Source organism: Passer domesticus, chromosome 3, assembly GCF_036417665.1.
Source record: "Passer domesticus isolate bPasDom1 chromosome 3, bPasDom1.hap1, whole genome shotgun sequence".
Taxonomy (NCBI): domain Eukaryota; kingdom Metazoa; phylum Chordata; class Aves; order Passeriformes; family Passeridae; genus Passer; species Passer domesticus.
Window position 1 is genome coordinate 37,246,032 of NC_087476.1, and position 16,841 is coordinate 37,262,872.

The window sequence follows — 16,841 nt, forward strand, 5'->3', positions numbered from 1 at the left end:
ATACTTTCTCTTATTTTAAGTCTTTAAACAACCACACAAGCCTCCTCTCAAGTGATTTCAGAGAGGTTAAAACTCACTTTTTTAAACAAACCAAGCCTGGGCTAGAGCTGTAGTTTGACCAGCTACAGCTGCTCCTATTTATTTATTTCCTTATAGTAAATAAAGTACCCAAGGACAAAGCTTTTAGTAGTGTTAGACTGCACTGGGACTCAGAGGTGTTTGCTGGCTGTCTCTTGTCAAAATGGGACAGATGAAAATTCATTACAGCACAAAAATCCTGGAATAAACCAGCCATTTTACTCTTCAGAGCTTGCATCAAATTTACCAGAATGTTTATGTCTGCTTCTCCCTCTAAAAAAGCCCAACCCTGTAAAACTCCCAAAAAGCATTTCATTCCCAAATCCTAGTACAATCCAATTGCCTTCTGCTCACCTAAAACCCATACTTCATTCCAAATTGAACCATACTTCCTAGGCTTAATGTTTGTTGACTGCTGCAATGCATCATTGGAATATATAGCATATTCCACTCATGCTCAATTTCATTAGTAGCTGAGAAAAACAGTCAATCTGACAATATTCACCAGGGAATCCTTGTCAGAAAGTGCTGTATGAAGATTCAAATCTTATTTTTGGGGGTCTTAGGAACAAAACTTGGTACTGTAATCAGAAAGTACCTTACAGGTTGTGGTGTGTGATGTTGTGAAGCTGACAGGTGTCTTCACTGGACCTTATCTATTTGTTTAGACAAATGCCCAGCCTGTATTTCTGGACTCCAAAAGGGCAGATACCTGATTTGAAGTCTTTAAAGAAATTGAAAGGGGTTTTTAGATAAGAGATAAAGCAAAGGTAAGAGAATTGTAAGTGGATGGGGAGGAGAGGAAGAAATCTCTTAGTCTGCAGGGCCGAGTGCTCAGAGCTGAGGCACAGTCATGGCTCAACCATCTCATTTTCATTCATATATATTTGAACACAGCAAATAAAACCAAAAAACCCAAACAAACAAACAGAACCAAATCACCTCCTGTTACGCATTTTTATTGTTTCTTCTCATGCCCTTACCATAGGACTTATTATTAAAGCTATCTTTTACATTTTAGATCATTTTTGTTATATTTGATCAAGAAAGCTTCCACACTGCAAACTGCCTTTTCACTAGCAAGTGCAATCACAGTCAATCAGCCCAAATGAACAGTAATGGCAGGCAGGAGTCTAACAGGGGCAAAAAAATTGAGTCCAGTTATTGCAGTGGTGAATTTTGTTCTGTACATTCATCTCCCAATCCCCATCCACAGTACACTTTTATATGCCTACTCGAATATATAAATAATTTGTACAGCTACTGCCGAAGGGAGGGAAAGGAGTTATTGCAAGATTTTCTCTACTTAACATGCATGTATACATGACTTCTGTTTTGCTTTTTGAAGCCTAAGCTCTCTCCACAACATAGATGTATTTTGCTTTTCTCCACCTGAAAAGATCAGAGAATGTTATGAACAGCAAGACAGCCCTGATCAGAAAATAATGGAAGTTACACTATGCAGAATGAAAAGTATGTGGCTAGTTTCTTTATCACACTTGAGGCATGAAAAATCAAGCAGTGCTGGAAGCTTTTGCAGTGATACATGGATGGAATTTCATATCACATCTTGAAGATCTCATTTCTGTTTTATTGCTCACCTGTTAGAAACAAAGTACATCGTTTGCACCTTGTACTGTGCTACATAAGCACATAAAACATCAGCCAATTCTGTCTCATAGAATTGGCTCTCCTGAATTAGTCCTGTCATGTCAGACTTCAAAGAGTACCCAACTGCTCAGTTTTACTCTCAGTACAGAGCTGCAGCCTCCAGTCATCCCTCAGTGCGGTCAGTGTCGGCACTGTGGGGCGGCACGAAAAATAACACATTCCCTGGGAGGAATTCAACAAAACAAAGACCCAACCTTCTATCCATATGAACTGATTAAGGTGGCATTACTGAGTAAGGTTGAATCATAAGTGAGTTTGAAGCCTGATGGAGAAAACCCTTTTCCACTACAAAAAGCTCTGCAGATGAAGGGAATAATGGCTTTCAGGTTCTTGCCACCTCCTGAGCCAAAGCAGAAATAATTTTTGCCAGTGCTGCAATCTGTGAGGAACATCAATGGCCAATACAGTCATGTAAAGAGAAAACCACATTACTGCTTTCCATTCTCTAAGAGCTAACCTAGCTACTCCTAATATATCTCCAGGGTGCCAATGAAAAAGGGTCTTTTGTTGTTCCCTACTGTGTTAAACTTCCCTCCAGCTGGGAAATAAACTTCTTGCCCTCTTGCTCCTCTTTTCCACATTTATCACCTCTTTCACTCTGTGCTCCTGTGCAGAGCACTCCCAGCTCAGTCCCTACACTCTTCAAAGATATTATATTTATACATACAAAGAATACAAAGAAAGGAAAAAGACAAAGTAAGAGAACACTGTTTATTTCTAGAGAGATAAAAAGGAATAGTAAGTGCCTTTAGCCAGCAGGGTATATAATAGTTGACCTCCTGCATCCTGCCTTTGATTTTCTCCTCATCACAATCATCTCTTGTTGGCTAATTCCCAGCATTTTTCCCTCAGGCTGGCAGGTTGGCATGGATGGTTAGCAGCTGCCAGTATTTCTCCTCCCTGTCAGCTACGAGCCATGCTAATGTTAGATGCCTGGCTCAGTCCCACCCAGAGTGCTGCTGCATGCCTTCTCCTTCCAACATACTCAGCTTTTGCCAGCCTTGAATCCCAAACCCGAGGTCCTGTCCTGCCTTTCTCCCTGCAAAGCTTAACCAACCGTGTGAGGGAGTTAACCCACGCCAACCGAAGAAGCAGATGACAAATTTCACAGGACTAGACCCTGTGGGGAAAAGGCAGGGTTTGCAGCAGTGAAGGAGAGAGAATGTGGAGGAATTCAGCCTTTACATCTACTTTGAACATCATTCTCTTAACAGCAAAGGAAAGAGCTGTGTGGATAAATCCCACAACCTCCTCCTAAAAGAGATGCTTGCTTCCTTTTGTGCCTTGGAAGACTTGGACACCACAGATAGCTCAGTTTAATCCTTTTGGAAGAAAACATTCCCAGCAGACAGCTCATTGCACTAAAAAAGGTTATTACTCTGAAACAGATTCAAGAAATTCAAGGGCTACAGGTAAAACTAACCAACCTACTGGGGAAGCAAATTTCTAAAAGAACACAAAGGCTGGTATCAGACCAGTGCTAAAGAAAACGGTCTGTTGTTTCAGAAAACTTTTATTTAGCTTCATCTGAGAGGAAGGCATTTGGTGCTCTCATGGGTGGTAAAAATTTTTTTCAAGTGTAATTTCCCAAATCAAAAAAATGCAAAAACATTGAGAATCTCTGTTTCTAACCTGTAGGAATCAACTGCCACTGGGAAGTTTTACTTGTTGCTGCTTCTATTCCTGTCTTTTCACCATTTAACTGCACCTGCAGCTTGCCAAAGCGAGTAAGGTGTTTGCACAGACGATGCTCCCTTATCCAGTGCCCAGCTTTCACCTTGCCCATGCAGACTTGCTGTGCACTTCCATTAGCAGAGCTAGGCAGGTAATAATAGCAAATAAAAAGCCCATTTGATGAAGCACTGGCTCCTTCTCAAGTAAAGTTGAGTACCACTACAGCATGAATGACTCAATCATCTACTCGAGAGCTATTACTTGCAGTGATGAAGCAATGTTAATTGGATAACAGCCTGCTGCCAGCTAATATTGGCATGACCTACAATACCCCTGGCTGACAGCCGTGTCTCTCTCCATCACACCTTTTTTTGTAATCTGGATGGGAAGTGGAAACCATTAAAAAAACCTCATAAGTGCCATTTAACTTCTTATCATAAATTAAAAACTTAATTAAGTGCCTTGTTAGAGGAAGGAAGACCAGTTTTTTGTGATTAAATAAAACAAAACAACAGTTAGGGGTATGGAGTGAATAACGAACTTTACGGCTTCAAACTCAGTTCTTTGAAAGTACTAATTCTCGGTTGCATTTAACAGCACCTGCTAGAGGAAAACTGCATTAATTGCTGAAAAACACCCCGGGTAAAAGCAGGCAAGGTTCCAGTTGTTTGGCAAAACGGAAAATGGAGAGAAAAGCACAGAAGTTAAGAGCTAATGGGGCCAGCTCTTTTCTTAGCTGTAGGCAGCTGAAACACTCCATTTCTCTAACTTGCTCTGAGGGCTGATAGTTCACACACCACAGCCACATCTGAGCCCTTGCTATTATGCAGCTGTTCTGGGCAGCTTGTCTACACACTGAAATATGTTGCCTTAACAAAAGGTGTGGTACAAAATCAAATTACCAAGGCCAGCACAAAAGGGTTTATGGAAACTCTTCAATCAGTGCAGAATTAGCTCCATATTGACTTTGTTTAAATTGATTAAGGAAAGGTTTGAACTGAGGGCTGTTAAGACATGCTTGAACTAACCTGAAATGTCTAACACAAGGTTTTGCAGTGGTTTAAAACCCTCTAAATTCAACTAGTCCCAATTCTGTGTGTGCACAATGTCTCCCTACTGAAATGACTGGTGTATTGTAAAGACTTTTCTTGCTTGTAACTAGATATAAACAAGAAATAATGTGAAAAACATCTGTTCCCTGTTTAGCTAGACAACAGTTAACAATGTCTGGATGGCAGATTAACAAAATGACCCCAACATGCTATGAAGTAAAAAAAAGCCTGCAGTTTAGACTTCAGAGGCAGATTTACTGCTTTGAATAATCAGAAGTAAGTTCTTTTCTTTGATGTTAAGCTTCCTCACACCAACATAACATGAATGTAAAAGCTTTATATATAAAGCTTTATCCAGCTCCAACATCAAACCTTTGACAAATAATAGTAACAACAATGCCCTTTCTCCACAACGTACTTCAGCAGTTTTCAAACTATGCTCAGATTTAAAATACAGTGTTTGTGTGGCTGACTTAAAAATAGCTCTGTAAATTTATGAGCAATTGTTACCTTTGGGTAAGTTTTGAACAGTGAAGACTACATTTAAATTTTTTTTTCAGTATCTCTTTTTCTATATTATACACCAACATAAATTGTCTCTAAGCATGAAAAAAGTAGTTGTTCAGGATATTCACATTCAGCTTTTGTTTGAAATTTTTCCACTGGAGGAATAACCCCCTACATGACAGAATAAGTCAGTTTTCACAGATACCTTAAGAAATAATTCACTGCTGCTAGAGTTCTGCAGACCACAGACTGAAAACAGCAGTCTTGGGAAGCATCCTTTATGAACCAAAGATGACCCTGCTAACTTCTTTAAATGCCATATAACTAAGATGGTGTTTCCGCTGCCTTATCAGCTTTTAAAAAGCAGGAGTGTTTCAGTTCCTCTTGCAGGGAGCTCAGACGCTGTTGGAGGCACTTCCCGGATCTCTGCACAGGCACCACCAAAGCGCCCAGCGCTGTGAAGCTGAGCAACACCAGAAGCAGGGATGTGCATCTTAACCAAGGAGTAACTGAGAAACAGTGAGGTGCATCAGGCAACTCTCCTTAGCCCAAGTGACTAGCTTTTGTGAGGAAATTATTTAGCTGACCACCCCACACACAGCTATTCCAGAAAACTAGAAAACTAAAACACACAGCCACCAAGAAAACTAAGATTCAATGCGTTTAGTAGCAATTAATTTGCACGTGGAAAATAAAGTATCTGTACAAGTAAACATAGGTAAATGTCATTCTCTCTTTAATAGGCCAAGAGAGTTTTTTTCCAGGATGAGAAAGTCAAAGCCCTGGTGCTCTGCTGCTAATAGAAGCATGTAGCACGTAGCAGTGGTGGTCTTGGGTAAGGCATGACAATTTCAAAGTTCTTGGAGTAACCTTAAGAACAAGGTTCACTACTTCTGCAACTCCATGAGCTTCACTGGAGCCATAAGAGCAGCCACTGTAACCCTAAGTCACAAAAATTGTTTGATCTTTCATTGAGATACATTCTAAAATACTTCATTCATTCTAATACTTCATATATTTGAAGATGATTCACATAAATAGAAATTATTTATGTTTGAATTGGAGGATTTTTTTCCTAGACAGCATCTCATATAAAACACATAGAAAGACAAACCTTTTTATTTTAAATCTTCAGTGTCATATTAACACAGGACTGGGTGACCAAGTGCAAGCACATCATGACCCCTCCACTGGCCTGCAGCTCAGCACCTCACTGCTGCTGGAGTTAGAAATCTTCTAATTTCCAATCTATTTTTACTGAAAGCTGCTTGAAACCAATCAATGCTTAAGCCAACAGTGTCTTTTGGCATTAAGGAGAAATTCCTTCTCTTGGCTGTTTCAGCTCCCCTGCCTAACTAGAGCTGCAGCACATCTCAGTTGTCACACCAGCAGTATGAGCCTGCCATGGTCCTTTCTTCTCCTCCTTTAGGCCAGGCTCATTCTTCTGAACATCTCAGTCACTCTTCTACATGCTTATTTGAATGTCAATTACTTTTCTTTATGTAACAGGATCTGAATTATACACAGAGGTTTCACTAAGACTTCATAGAAGAGCACTGCAATTTCACACCTCTGCACCCCTGGGCATGTTTTGCCACTTCTCTGCTCCTACCCTTGCTTTGTGGCAAGAAAGCCATGCAACTGACTAAGACTTGATTCTTCCACTGGAAATTCTTAGTGGACACTGCAGAATCAAAGTGTGCATCCTAGCGGGTCCTCTGCATAGTCTAAACTCCTATGCAAAATGTCTGGGTTGAATGTCTTCATGAGTAATACTCAGTGTCAGGACTCATGAAGTCACAGCCAGTGACCTACTTCTAATGCTCTCCAACTTGTGCTGTGACAACATTAAAATGCTGCTGAAGTCTCTGGAGAACTAAACCAGAGGGGGAAAAATGATGTGTGACATTTTGGGACCTGTCATCATTTAAGAACACACCATGCCTCCTCAAGGGCATTAAACAAATGATGGTGAAAAACTTTCTGTATGCCAGAGCACCTTCCCACTGAGCGACTGCTGTGCTGTGCCCTGGGTACATTGTCACCCTCCTCATGCCACCCTTTCCAGCTGGAGACACAGTGCCAATGCAGCCCTGGCCATCAGGCATGCACCTCCCCTCTGTGGGCAGCAAAGCCACCAGCATGCCCTGTGGTAGGTGTGCTGCCACGGCTCTATGGCTGTGAGGAAATTACAGTGGGGGTGGAAGCCAGCCAGTGAGATTCTGTGATAAAATAAAGTAAACTTTCCAGTGAGGTATGTGTTTTCTACGTCCCTGGGCTTTCTGCTGTGGGAGCCATGCTGCATGACAAAACCTCTGCCTTCTGATGGTTTCTCAGTGGAAAACACGGTTAAATCCCAAACTCTTTATGAGGGGAGCTCTGAAGAAGCCAGACTGAATGAGGAGCAGGGGTGGGGAAAGAAGCGGAATAAATATATGAGCTGCCAGAGAGGGGTGGACAGCAATGAAACTCCCAACAACATGACAGCTCAAATGATTTTTCAACAATAACCTGCCATGTAGCTGTCACATCACTCCTTTCAAATTTCCTGTCTAGAAGAGCAGAGGAATATAAGGGTCCTAATACCACCCTGAATGAGGCTACGGTAATGCAATGTCTGGGTACAATTCCTTCAGCAGCAGTGACAAAGGCGAGCTGAAGCATCTTAAAGCTTTGCCTCCATCATAAGGCTGGCATGGTGTGACCATGCCCATCCTTCAAACACAAAAATCACATCCTGAGCCATGCTGGGGCAGCCACTGACACCTGTGCCACCCTCCCTTTGGCCACCCCAGCAGACCACAGAGGTTTTCCTCCCCAGGAGGGAGGAAGGGGCGCGTTGTTTCGGTGGGGGCATGGTGGGTGACATACTGTACCTCTTCCGGCAGGCTGACCACCAGGTCATTTTCCGTCTGCCCAACCAAGGCCTGCAAGAAGTACTCGCTGCAGGCAGCCAGCACAGCCCGGTGGGCGCGGAACTCCTTCCCCTCCACGATCAGCGTCACGTCACAGAGAATGTCCTGCTTCCGCTGGTCATTTAAGCAGAGGAGAATATTGGTACAGTGCACCGTTGACTCATACACATACATGGGGGAGTCAGTCTTCTCATCCACAGACATGCCGTTCACACCCTGCAGGGACAAGGGAGAAGAAAGCACAAACAAGGTGGTGAGGAGCAGCACGGTCCCTGGGTGAACACGCTATGGGGAGATTCAGCCCAATATCCGGATACCTCAAGACCACAGCCAAGGAGCCCAGTAATGCTTAAATCCAAGAAAGTTCCTAGGGAAAGATACCATGGTAGATACTGGTTTGATGCCACTGGATTTCACCCTGTCATGCTTGGATTACCTACTTGCCCCACTAACTTCCCCCCTCAAAACCAAAATAGGGTTTAGACAGACTGAAAAGTGGTTTTCTTCAACCACCTACTATGCATCTCCAATTTCCAATTTAGTAATGGCAATAACATGGGGACATTGGAAATTTTAGAAGATTTTAGAAAAAAGAAGCTAGAGTGACTGTTGGGTTTTCTAAGGGTGAAAAAAGGGCTTTGTGCTTGCTTCTGATATTTTCAGATCAAAGGGAAAAACCCCTCAAACCCCCAAGTCTACTCTCCAGTAGACAGACAGCACTACACAGTCACAGAGAAGACCTCAGCTCAAGTAAAAGTCAAGGTGGAACTGCACCTGACAAAGACAAATCACTAACTAAAGCAACTTAATTTCTCAATCAGAATTTTAAGCCTTAAGAGGGAGAGAAAGATATTTAGCAGCTCCAGAAGAAATCCATGTATGGCTAAAGCAACATGCCTTCATCAGTGGCTTAATGCCATTTACAGAAGAGTAGATCTTCCCCAATTCCACATCTGCAGACCCAAAAAATCCCTTCACCTGAACGGATGTGCAGACCCAGGGAGCCCATGGGTGCTGAGGCTATCCTGCCTGCAGGTCTCCCCCTTCTGAGTGAGGAGCAGAGGTTGGAATGATGTCAGACACCCATTACACACCCATTGCTACTGTCTGAGTCAGGGAAATTCTCTGCCTGATGATCTGAAGTTTCTGACACGTGTAGAACTGGCAAAGCCTCTGAACACGGCCACTGGATTTGCAGTGGTGATGGTGGAAGGAAACAGCTTCCCCCAATACCCCATGCTGCATGAACCCCCTCTGCACTTGAACACACTGAAGAAATTAATTTACCAAAAACATCTTCCCCAGCATTAGACCAAATCCTCCTTGCATTATTTTCCCATTTCAACTTATCTGAGTAGGAAGGTGTAACAGCCTCTGATTGAACAGACTACACATCCCAAACCAAACCTGCTTCTTTTCAGGCTTACATGGGGAAAAGGATTACTTGTACGTATTACTCTATCTGCTGCTGAAGGGAAGGTTGTGCAAATGCATAAACCTGCAGCATTTTACAGGAATTATTTTTCCTTACTGAGAACAACAACTGCTTTCTGAGAGGTAAAATTCAGTGGCATCAAGGGTTACGGGTAAGATGATGATATTTTGGTACAGTACTGCTGCACTGTAAATACCTGACTACTATATCAAGTAAAAGCAAAATTCCTCCTCTGCTACTTTTTAATGTGGATCATTGCAGCATTTTCCTCTGCTAGTGCAATATACAGGCACATCACTGGACACAACATTGCTTCTAACTATTTCTCTTGCTGTGAGTTCAAACTAGGTTACCATTTTCCTACAGTGCCATTTCAAAGACACTAATCATCTAGACAAGAATGGACTTAAGAGGATACACTTGTTATTTATATTGACTAAACTCCTCAATGGTAACTTCATTGTCCCTCCTTTATACCAGTATTTTTAAGCCAGTGGCTATGATGACTCTGTACAGAATAGGCATTTTTGCCAACTGTGCAAAACTGTAATATTACTGGAAGTCTTAATGGAATGCTTACAGATTCTCTTTTACTGGTATTTTCAATCTTTATGCTGACTCATGCTACACTTTTGAGCACTCAGCCAAAATGCTTACATGAACAGAAAAAAACCCACAACCAAGCAACACAGATTAGCCCTTCAAGAACTTAACATGTAGAGAGAAGAGACAAAACTGCTAATTGATCTGCGTGCAGGCAGGGGAGGGAAACACTTCGGGGGGTGAGTTATACCAGCTGGATTTCTTAACCAGAAATTTAAAAAAAAAAAAATCTCTGTATAAATTGAGACTAATGAGAAGAATTGACAGCAATCATGTTATTAGCACTCCACTAAGGTAAAAGAGAAAATGACACTTAGCTCATCTCACTCACAGCTTTCTGTATAACTAAACTCTGATGCTAACGATAGCACTATAATGATGTTCTAAGTGGTCACTCTTGCGTGCTATGAAATTAAAGAGTTTACAAGAACAATCTAGTGGGAAAACCTGAGAGTTGCAAATGACAATGCAAAGGGGAAAGCAGTAAGCTTTTTTCCCCCCTTTATTTTCCAGGCATGTCTTATGCCTGTAATATCTCAGATGATGAAAAAAAGGACAAGAAACCCGACACCTGGCAGATAATGAACAGAACATCAATTATATTTTCAGTGCCTTAGAAAAAACCCACCAAACCCCAGTTAGCCTGAAATTGCAATCCTCTCTTACAGTAATAGTGCAATTTGTGTGAATCAAACCCCGAATTACTTAGTTACTAATTAGTAATTTCTCACTTTTTAACTACAGCTCTCATCAACTGTATTTTTTTTAAAAAATTGCTGCATGTGCTGTGAAGTGCTGAAAATATCATGGTGTATTTCCCCACTGGTAAGCAAGCCTGTCTTCTCTGCTAGGAAGCCTGAGTGGTGCAGTCCTGAGATGCTGGGGCTGGAAACTTCACCCGTGCTCCCAGGAAGGACCTCCACCCCACTGCTTATAGCATCATGCTTTCCCAAGGCTACTGTTGTGACTCCAGGGGCTTCCTGAAGGTGGATCCATGCCATTCACCTTCCCACAGCCACTGAGAATCCACATGGATGCCCTGTCTGGCAGCTGTGATCTCAGCCTTCCACAGACTTCCCCCTGACCGTGCCCCTGACTGCTCTAGGAAGCACCCCGAGCCCTGCATTGCGCACAGGGAAACGGGCTGGGCTATGGCTCAGGACCACCTATTTATCACCTTTTAATGTTTCAACACGAGTGATTTACAGTCTTTCCTTTTCCATGATCTGCCATCGACCACATGACCTCCAGACCTGAGGTGTTTCCTCTCCAAGAGGGCTTTATCCTGCAGGAAAGGTGTAAGATGGTGAAATCCTTCACTGGGAAGTATATTGTTCATTTTCACAGGGAAAGGCTTTAGAGGGCAAAGAGAAAAGGTCACTGTAGGACTTTGGCATGTAGTAGCATGAAAATTAGAAGAATTCAACTCTTTTTTTTCTCTCTCCTTGGAATAAAAAGACCCAGGGATCTGGTATTATCTCTGAACTCTGAGGCAAGCTGGGCTGCAAGCCTTTTACACAGTGTTAATTCAAACTGCATCATTTTTTGCTGAATTCAGTATTATGCTGAGTCTGCAGAACCTTATTCATGGAAATCATTGCTACACACTTCGTATTTCTTCAAACTGAAAAGGGAATGTCTTAGCAAGCCTTTCTCTGGCTCAAAAGAACATGCTGTGCATTTGTTTGCATATAGGTCACCATGCTGCCAGAAAAAGCCTCTGTGAAACAAAAGTTTCCAGAAACTGGCACAAACTATTGTGGGCAAGGAAAGCACCATTGAAACTGAGCCAAAAAAGTTGCTGGTAAAGGCCAGCCACTGCAGTGAAGTGAAATGAAAGGTTGCTTACACGTTCCTTCCATGGTGATGGGTGGAAGATCCTACCAAACCCTTCTGCATGGGCAGCATGGAGGCAGGATACAAAACCTCAGGAGACCAAAAATATTGCTCATGGAACATCCAAATCACTCTGGTTTGCAGCATGTTGTCTGCACTGGCTGGCAATCATCCAAAACTCTCCAGGAACTCATAAACACTTTGACTGAGCTGCTACCAAAAATACATTACCTATCACAAAAAACCAGCTCCTGCCTCACAAGACTGGAGCACTGGCAATGTGATGTCTGTTTTTAAAGAGAAAGACGAGGGGAGAGAAAATCTTATCAAGACACACCAGAAAGTCCTGCATCAGAACTGGGCTAATTATGTGAAAAGATAAATCTCTACCATGGCAGAGCTACAGAGCACTTAACCAGGCAAATTATCATCGTGACAAAGCAGCATGGCTTCTGCAAGGGGAAGTCATGTCTCTGATGGGCTCTATTAGAATTCCTGAAGTGTGTCAAATTAGCAGTGAGGAACACTGGTACATGTAATTAATGTTGACTTTCAGAAATTCTTTGACAAAACCTTTAAAAATGGCTGTTAGAGAAACTTAGTTGCCATAAGCTGAGAAGTTTCATCAGACTGGAAATCACTTAGGATAAACTGTACTCAACAGAGGAGGAATGCAGGACCAATTTTCAGCATGTTAGCAGTGAAATTTCTTCAGAAACTGGCTTACATCTGGCTGTGCTCATGCTGTTCAACGTGCCCAAGCTTCTGTGCTCTCTGGAGCTACAGCAAGGTTGGGCACACCTTAATTCTAGGATGGCAGCCTGCCTGGATGTACATACAGGGTCCTCTCAGCAGCCTGACAATCCCCCTGCAAGGTCAATGACATGATCAAGCCAGACACTGGGAACAATTTGAAACAACAAAGGATTAGACTGAACATAAGGAAAAACTGAGGAACAAGTTGCCTGGAGAGGCTGTGATACATGACCATTGAAAGAAACCAAAATAGTACACCATCCTCATAGCAGGATGGTTGTTTAGCTTTTCCTTGGGAGATTTCACAGTCACTGAATAAGCCATATGTACAACTGACCACTGCTGAACGTTACTGGGCAAAGAATTCACTCCATATGTAAAGGATTAGTTAGCCACATTACTGAGAGTACAAGTTTACATGGGATGAATATTTACATGCTGCAGCATGTATATTCCACTGTCCAACAACAAATGTGCTTGTATTGTCCATCCTTCCTGACCTACTAACCACTGCAAAACCCCAAATCTGCTGCTTCCAGACCTCTGCATCCCATGTCCCCAGCTGTGGGAGACAGCAATGGACATGCTGCCTGGTGCTCCCCTTTCTCAAACAAGAATTGAAATTGTGTGGTACCAAATTGTTGAAGGCAAGCAGTAGAGAAAATCTGTCCAAAGATTACATGTGATGGGTATCACTGACACCAGGAACTCCCACTCCCAATGGCTCCAGCAGAGCTGCTGGTTTAGGACATGACAAGCCGTACAATGCTAAATTCAATTCATAAAAGGTGTAAAAACTGCAGCAGAAGCTTCTTTGTAGTCTGTCCATGGCAAACCACCAGCAAGGATGGGGAAAAGAGGGACCTAAAGCCATCATCTCCTTGTACCCTAGGTGATGTAAACAGGACATCACATCTATAACAGTGCACAGAGGACTCCCAACAACTTCACTGCAAAGGTCTAGAAAGGTTTATCATTTTCTCCTCATTTATGCCTGTAATGCTACATTTTAATACAGAAGCCAACATATAACACTAATTCCTCATTTAGGAATTGCAGTACCTGACCTGGTGTAAAATGAACCACAGGTTTTTCTTAGAAGCATAAGCTGGAGTTCACATTTTATGTCCTGCTACGCAAGGTGACTCCCAACTTTCTCCTTATTGTGTTAAGAGAGGATCAATACTGAACTGAGAGTATTTTTAGTTCCAGTCCACATTCTTTCAATCAGCTCCACCAACAGCAGAAGAATCTTAGGAACAGTTTCATGTGGCTGGCTTGAACACATCTAATGCTCTTTGGTCAGCAGTAGCTGGAGATTGCATTATAGATTTGCACAAAAATGTCTCACAGTATTTCTGTTCAATAAGATTCAGGCAGAGAATGTGAAAAAATGCTCCTTTGTTCTGGCATTTTCTATTGTTTTTTTTTTCCCTCCTAACAATTTAGCAAAAGGTAGTCAGAAAAAAATGGGGAGAATGATGATAAAATAATGAAAAAAAGTTGAGAGCAGCTTGTACTTCTGACAATTGGCAGCAGAAGCACATCAGACTTGACAGTTTTTAGGGATAAACATGTACTGTTTTTAAGTGGCAAGTGGGAGGAAAATAATTTTCCAGGCTTCCTTCCCCATCTCCTAATATTTTTTCTATGAAAAGACTCGTTCTGTGTAATCAACACTTTGTTTTTAAAGAAAGTTATCAATAACTGACACTTCAGAGCTCCTAAAATGACCATGCTTATAATTGGTTATTACGATCTCTCAATTATAGCTATAACAACAAAGGATATGATTATATTGTCACTGCTTTCCTTTAAAAAGAAACTATTGAAAGGCCTAATGATTAATTCACCATTTTTGAGAGCTCATTGTAATGACAGCAGACTATATACAAAGGTCTCTTCAGTGAGCCCATTATTCAATTAATAAATGCTGAATACTGAGCAGTCATAGTCATATGAAACTCCCAAGAATTGTGTGAATTTTTAACCAATTAATTATCAATTACAACATCATAAAACACCAGCACAAAAATAGAAACAATGAAATTTAATTATAGATTATTCTTCTTAGTTGCCGCAAATACTATACAAGACTGATTTTGATTAATAATTCATACAGCAATAAAGTATCAGGAAAGATAATTATACTGTGCCACAATTCTCACACTGATTTCTGTAATTACAGATTACAACAGTGTTAGCAATTTAAAAAGGTTAGGGAGCAGTAGTAATTTGCTATGTCATCCTTAGCAATATTAATGTCTTCTTCTCTGAGCACCCCAGATAATTGAAAATAGACTTGTGGGCTGCCAGGCTACATGGACTTCCTCCTGCCGAACATACTGTGGGTGCCAGAGCCATTAGCAAGATTGTCTTAAGAGATGAACTTTTCACATTGATCAAGTAGCTTCTGCAGTAAGGCAGAATGTACATGGCCAACTGGAAGGGACACTGCAGAGCATTCCCGGCCAGCAGCTGCAGACGTGCTGCTCCAGATAGTGATGGCTGGTGCTCCTGACCATAGTGCCTTGAAGAAGGACCTTCACTACTGGAGTGTCAGTGGGAAGGGAGACAGTTAAGACAAACCCAGGGAGAATTTAACCATGGGCCTTCTAGACAGGCAGGTCTGGCTGGGCTCACAGCAGGGCCCTGCAGACATTTGCTAATGTCTCCTAAAGGCAAGAATTCCATGTTGCCAAGGAGGCCACATGGCTCCAACACATTGAGTGTCCACAGCCCAGGGAGCACCCTTGGAATTGCTGAACAGCTGTAAGTGGTTCAAGGAACACAAACTGGTCCCCATGAGTTACACCAAAGGCAGTGAACAGAAGCATCAGTGCCTGAGCTGGCTGCAGGGCTGGGCCATGAGCCCCATATCTGTATGGCAAGTTTCACATGGATTCCAAACGGAGATGAGAATACTGGATACTCCTTCCTTAGCTAAACTGACAGGAACAGGGATGTGTCCTGCAGACTGTGGAATGGCTGTTTTTGAACAGCTAATTTGTCATCACAGTGCAGAGGCTTTGATGTTGGAATTAAGTCCCCCTGCAAAGTCACTCACTGCTTTTCTTATACTGGACTTAGACCCTACAGCACAACTGGATAGATACTGTGCAAAACATAAAACCAAAAAGACAAAAAAAAAAGGCCAAATAAACCCCAAAAGAGAGACTCTGATCCTGCAGACCTTTAAATAGAATTGCCGAATATGACTTTAATCTGTAGCATTTTTATTCACAGTGGTTTTGCTATTGGTGCAATGCACACATGAGAAAAAGTGTACCACAGATTCGTGTCTACACTGAATCTTTTTTTTTTTAAAGTACTGTCAGGACGCCTGTGGTCTCCATGATGAATGCTGATTTAAACCCCAGGCGTCTACTCTAAAGAAATTGTGCTTCAGGTTGTTCAGAGGCTGGTACCATAAGGAGTCAGGGATTCCCAGCGGAGGTTGCTTTGACGAGTCCAAACAGATTTATGTTCCATATAGAGATAAAACCTATTCCTCGACTTCAGAGGGCTGTGTTGCTATTGTTTCTTGAGAGAGTAACCCAGATGAACAAGGTAATGAGAGCTCACGTTCTTCAGGGACTTTATTTAACATGCAAAAAATGTTTATACACACTATATGCATTGACTTATACATTCTATACAGGCCTACTAGGCAAAGTATACACATGAATATTTTTATGACTCAGTAAAAATTATATAATTATACTACTAATTTTCATATACTGAGTGAGTCAGGCTTAGTTTAACATGAATTTTCAATGTTCTGTAAATAAACTGATGATGCCCTCAGGAAAGAGGCATGGTAGATGCGTGGGGGAATACAGATTCATGGAATGGTTTGGGTTGGAAGGCACCTTAAAAATCATCTAGTTCCAACTCCCCTGCCATTGGCTGGGACATCTTCCACATAGACCAGGCAGGAAAACAGGAGGAACAACACAAAAACTGTCCACTATCCTTATTTCTCAGAAGCTACTTCACTGACATATATAAACATGGAAGGTAAAAAACCACAGAACTCTTTCCTGATAAAATCTCCTCTCGCAGCTTGCACACTGCTCTTTACAGTAGTTGGCCACAGTGAAGGGGACTGGAACTAAGTCTGCTACTCAAAATAGCTTATTCAAAGCAGAATGGGGAATGCCCAACACTGAAACACTGCCAGGAAACCACCAAGCACAACAAACAACACATTATGCTCTTCTGAAGTAGTCAATGGTTTCAGGACCTTGGTAAAAGACATAACCTTTTGGATTGTTCTTGGGTGAGCTGGATTGCCAGATTAAAGAATCTGAG

At 42.0% G+C, this 16,841-nt stretch overlaps 1 protein-coding gene across 17 annotated transcripts in view; it reads right to left on the reverse strand.

The window, feature by feature from the left end:
- Nucleotides 1-16,841, reverse strand: part of BACH2 (BTB domain and CNC homolog 2) — a 186,364-nt gene that overhangs the window by 40,688 nt on the left and 128,835 nt on the right. For 16 of the 17 annotated variants that reach the window (XM_064412674.1, XM_064412685.1, XM_064412669.1 and 13 more), the window contains one exon: nt 7,859-8,113. In XM_064412674.1, the coding sequence (XP_064268744.1) occupies nt 7,859-8,101 (243 nt within the window). In that variant the 5' untranslated portion in view covers nt 8,102-8,113. Of the gene's footprint in view, nt 1-7,858; nt 8,114-11,112; nt 11,216-16,841 lie in introns of those variants that run through there. The other variant, XM_064412687.1, reaches the window with a different exon arrangement.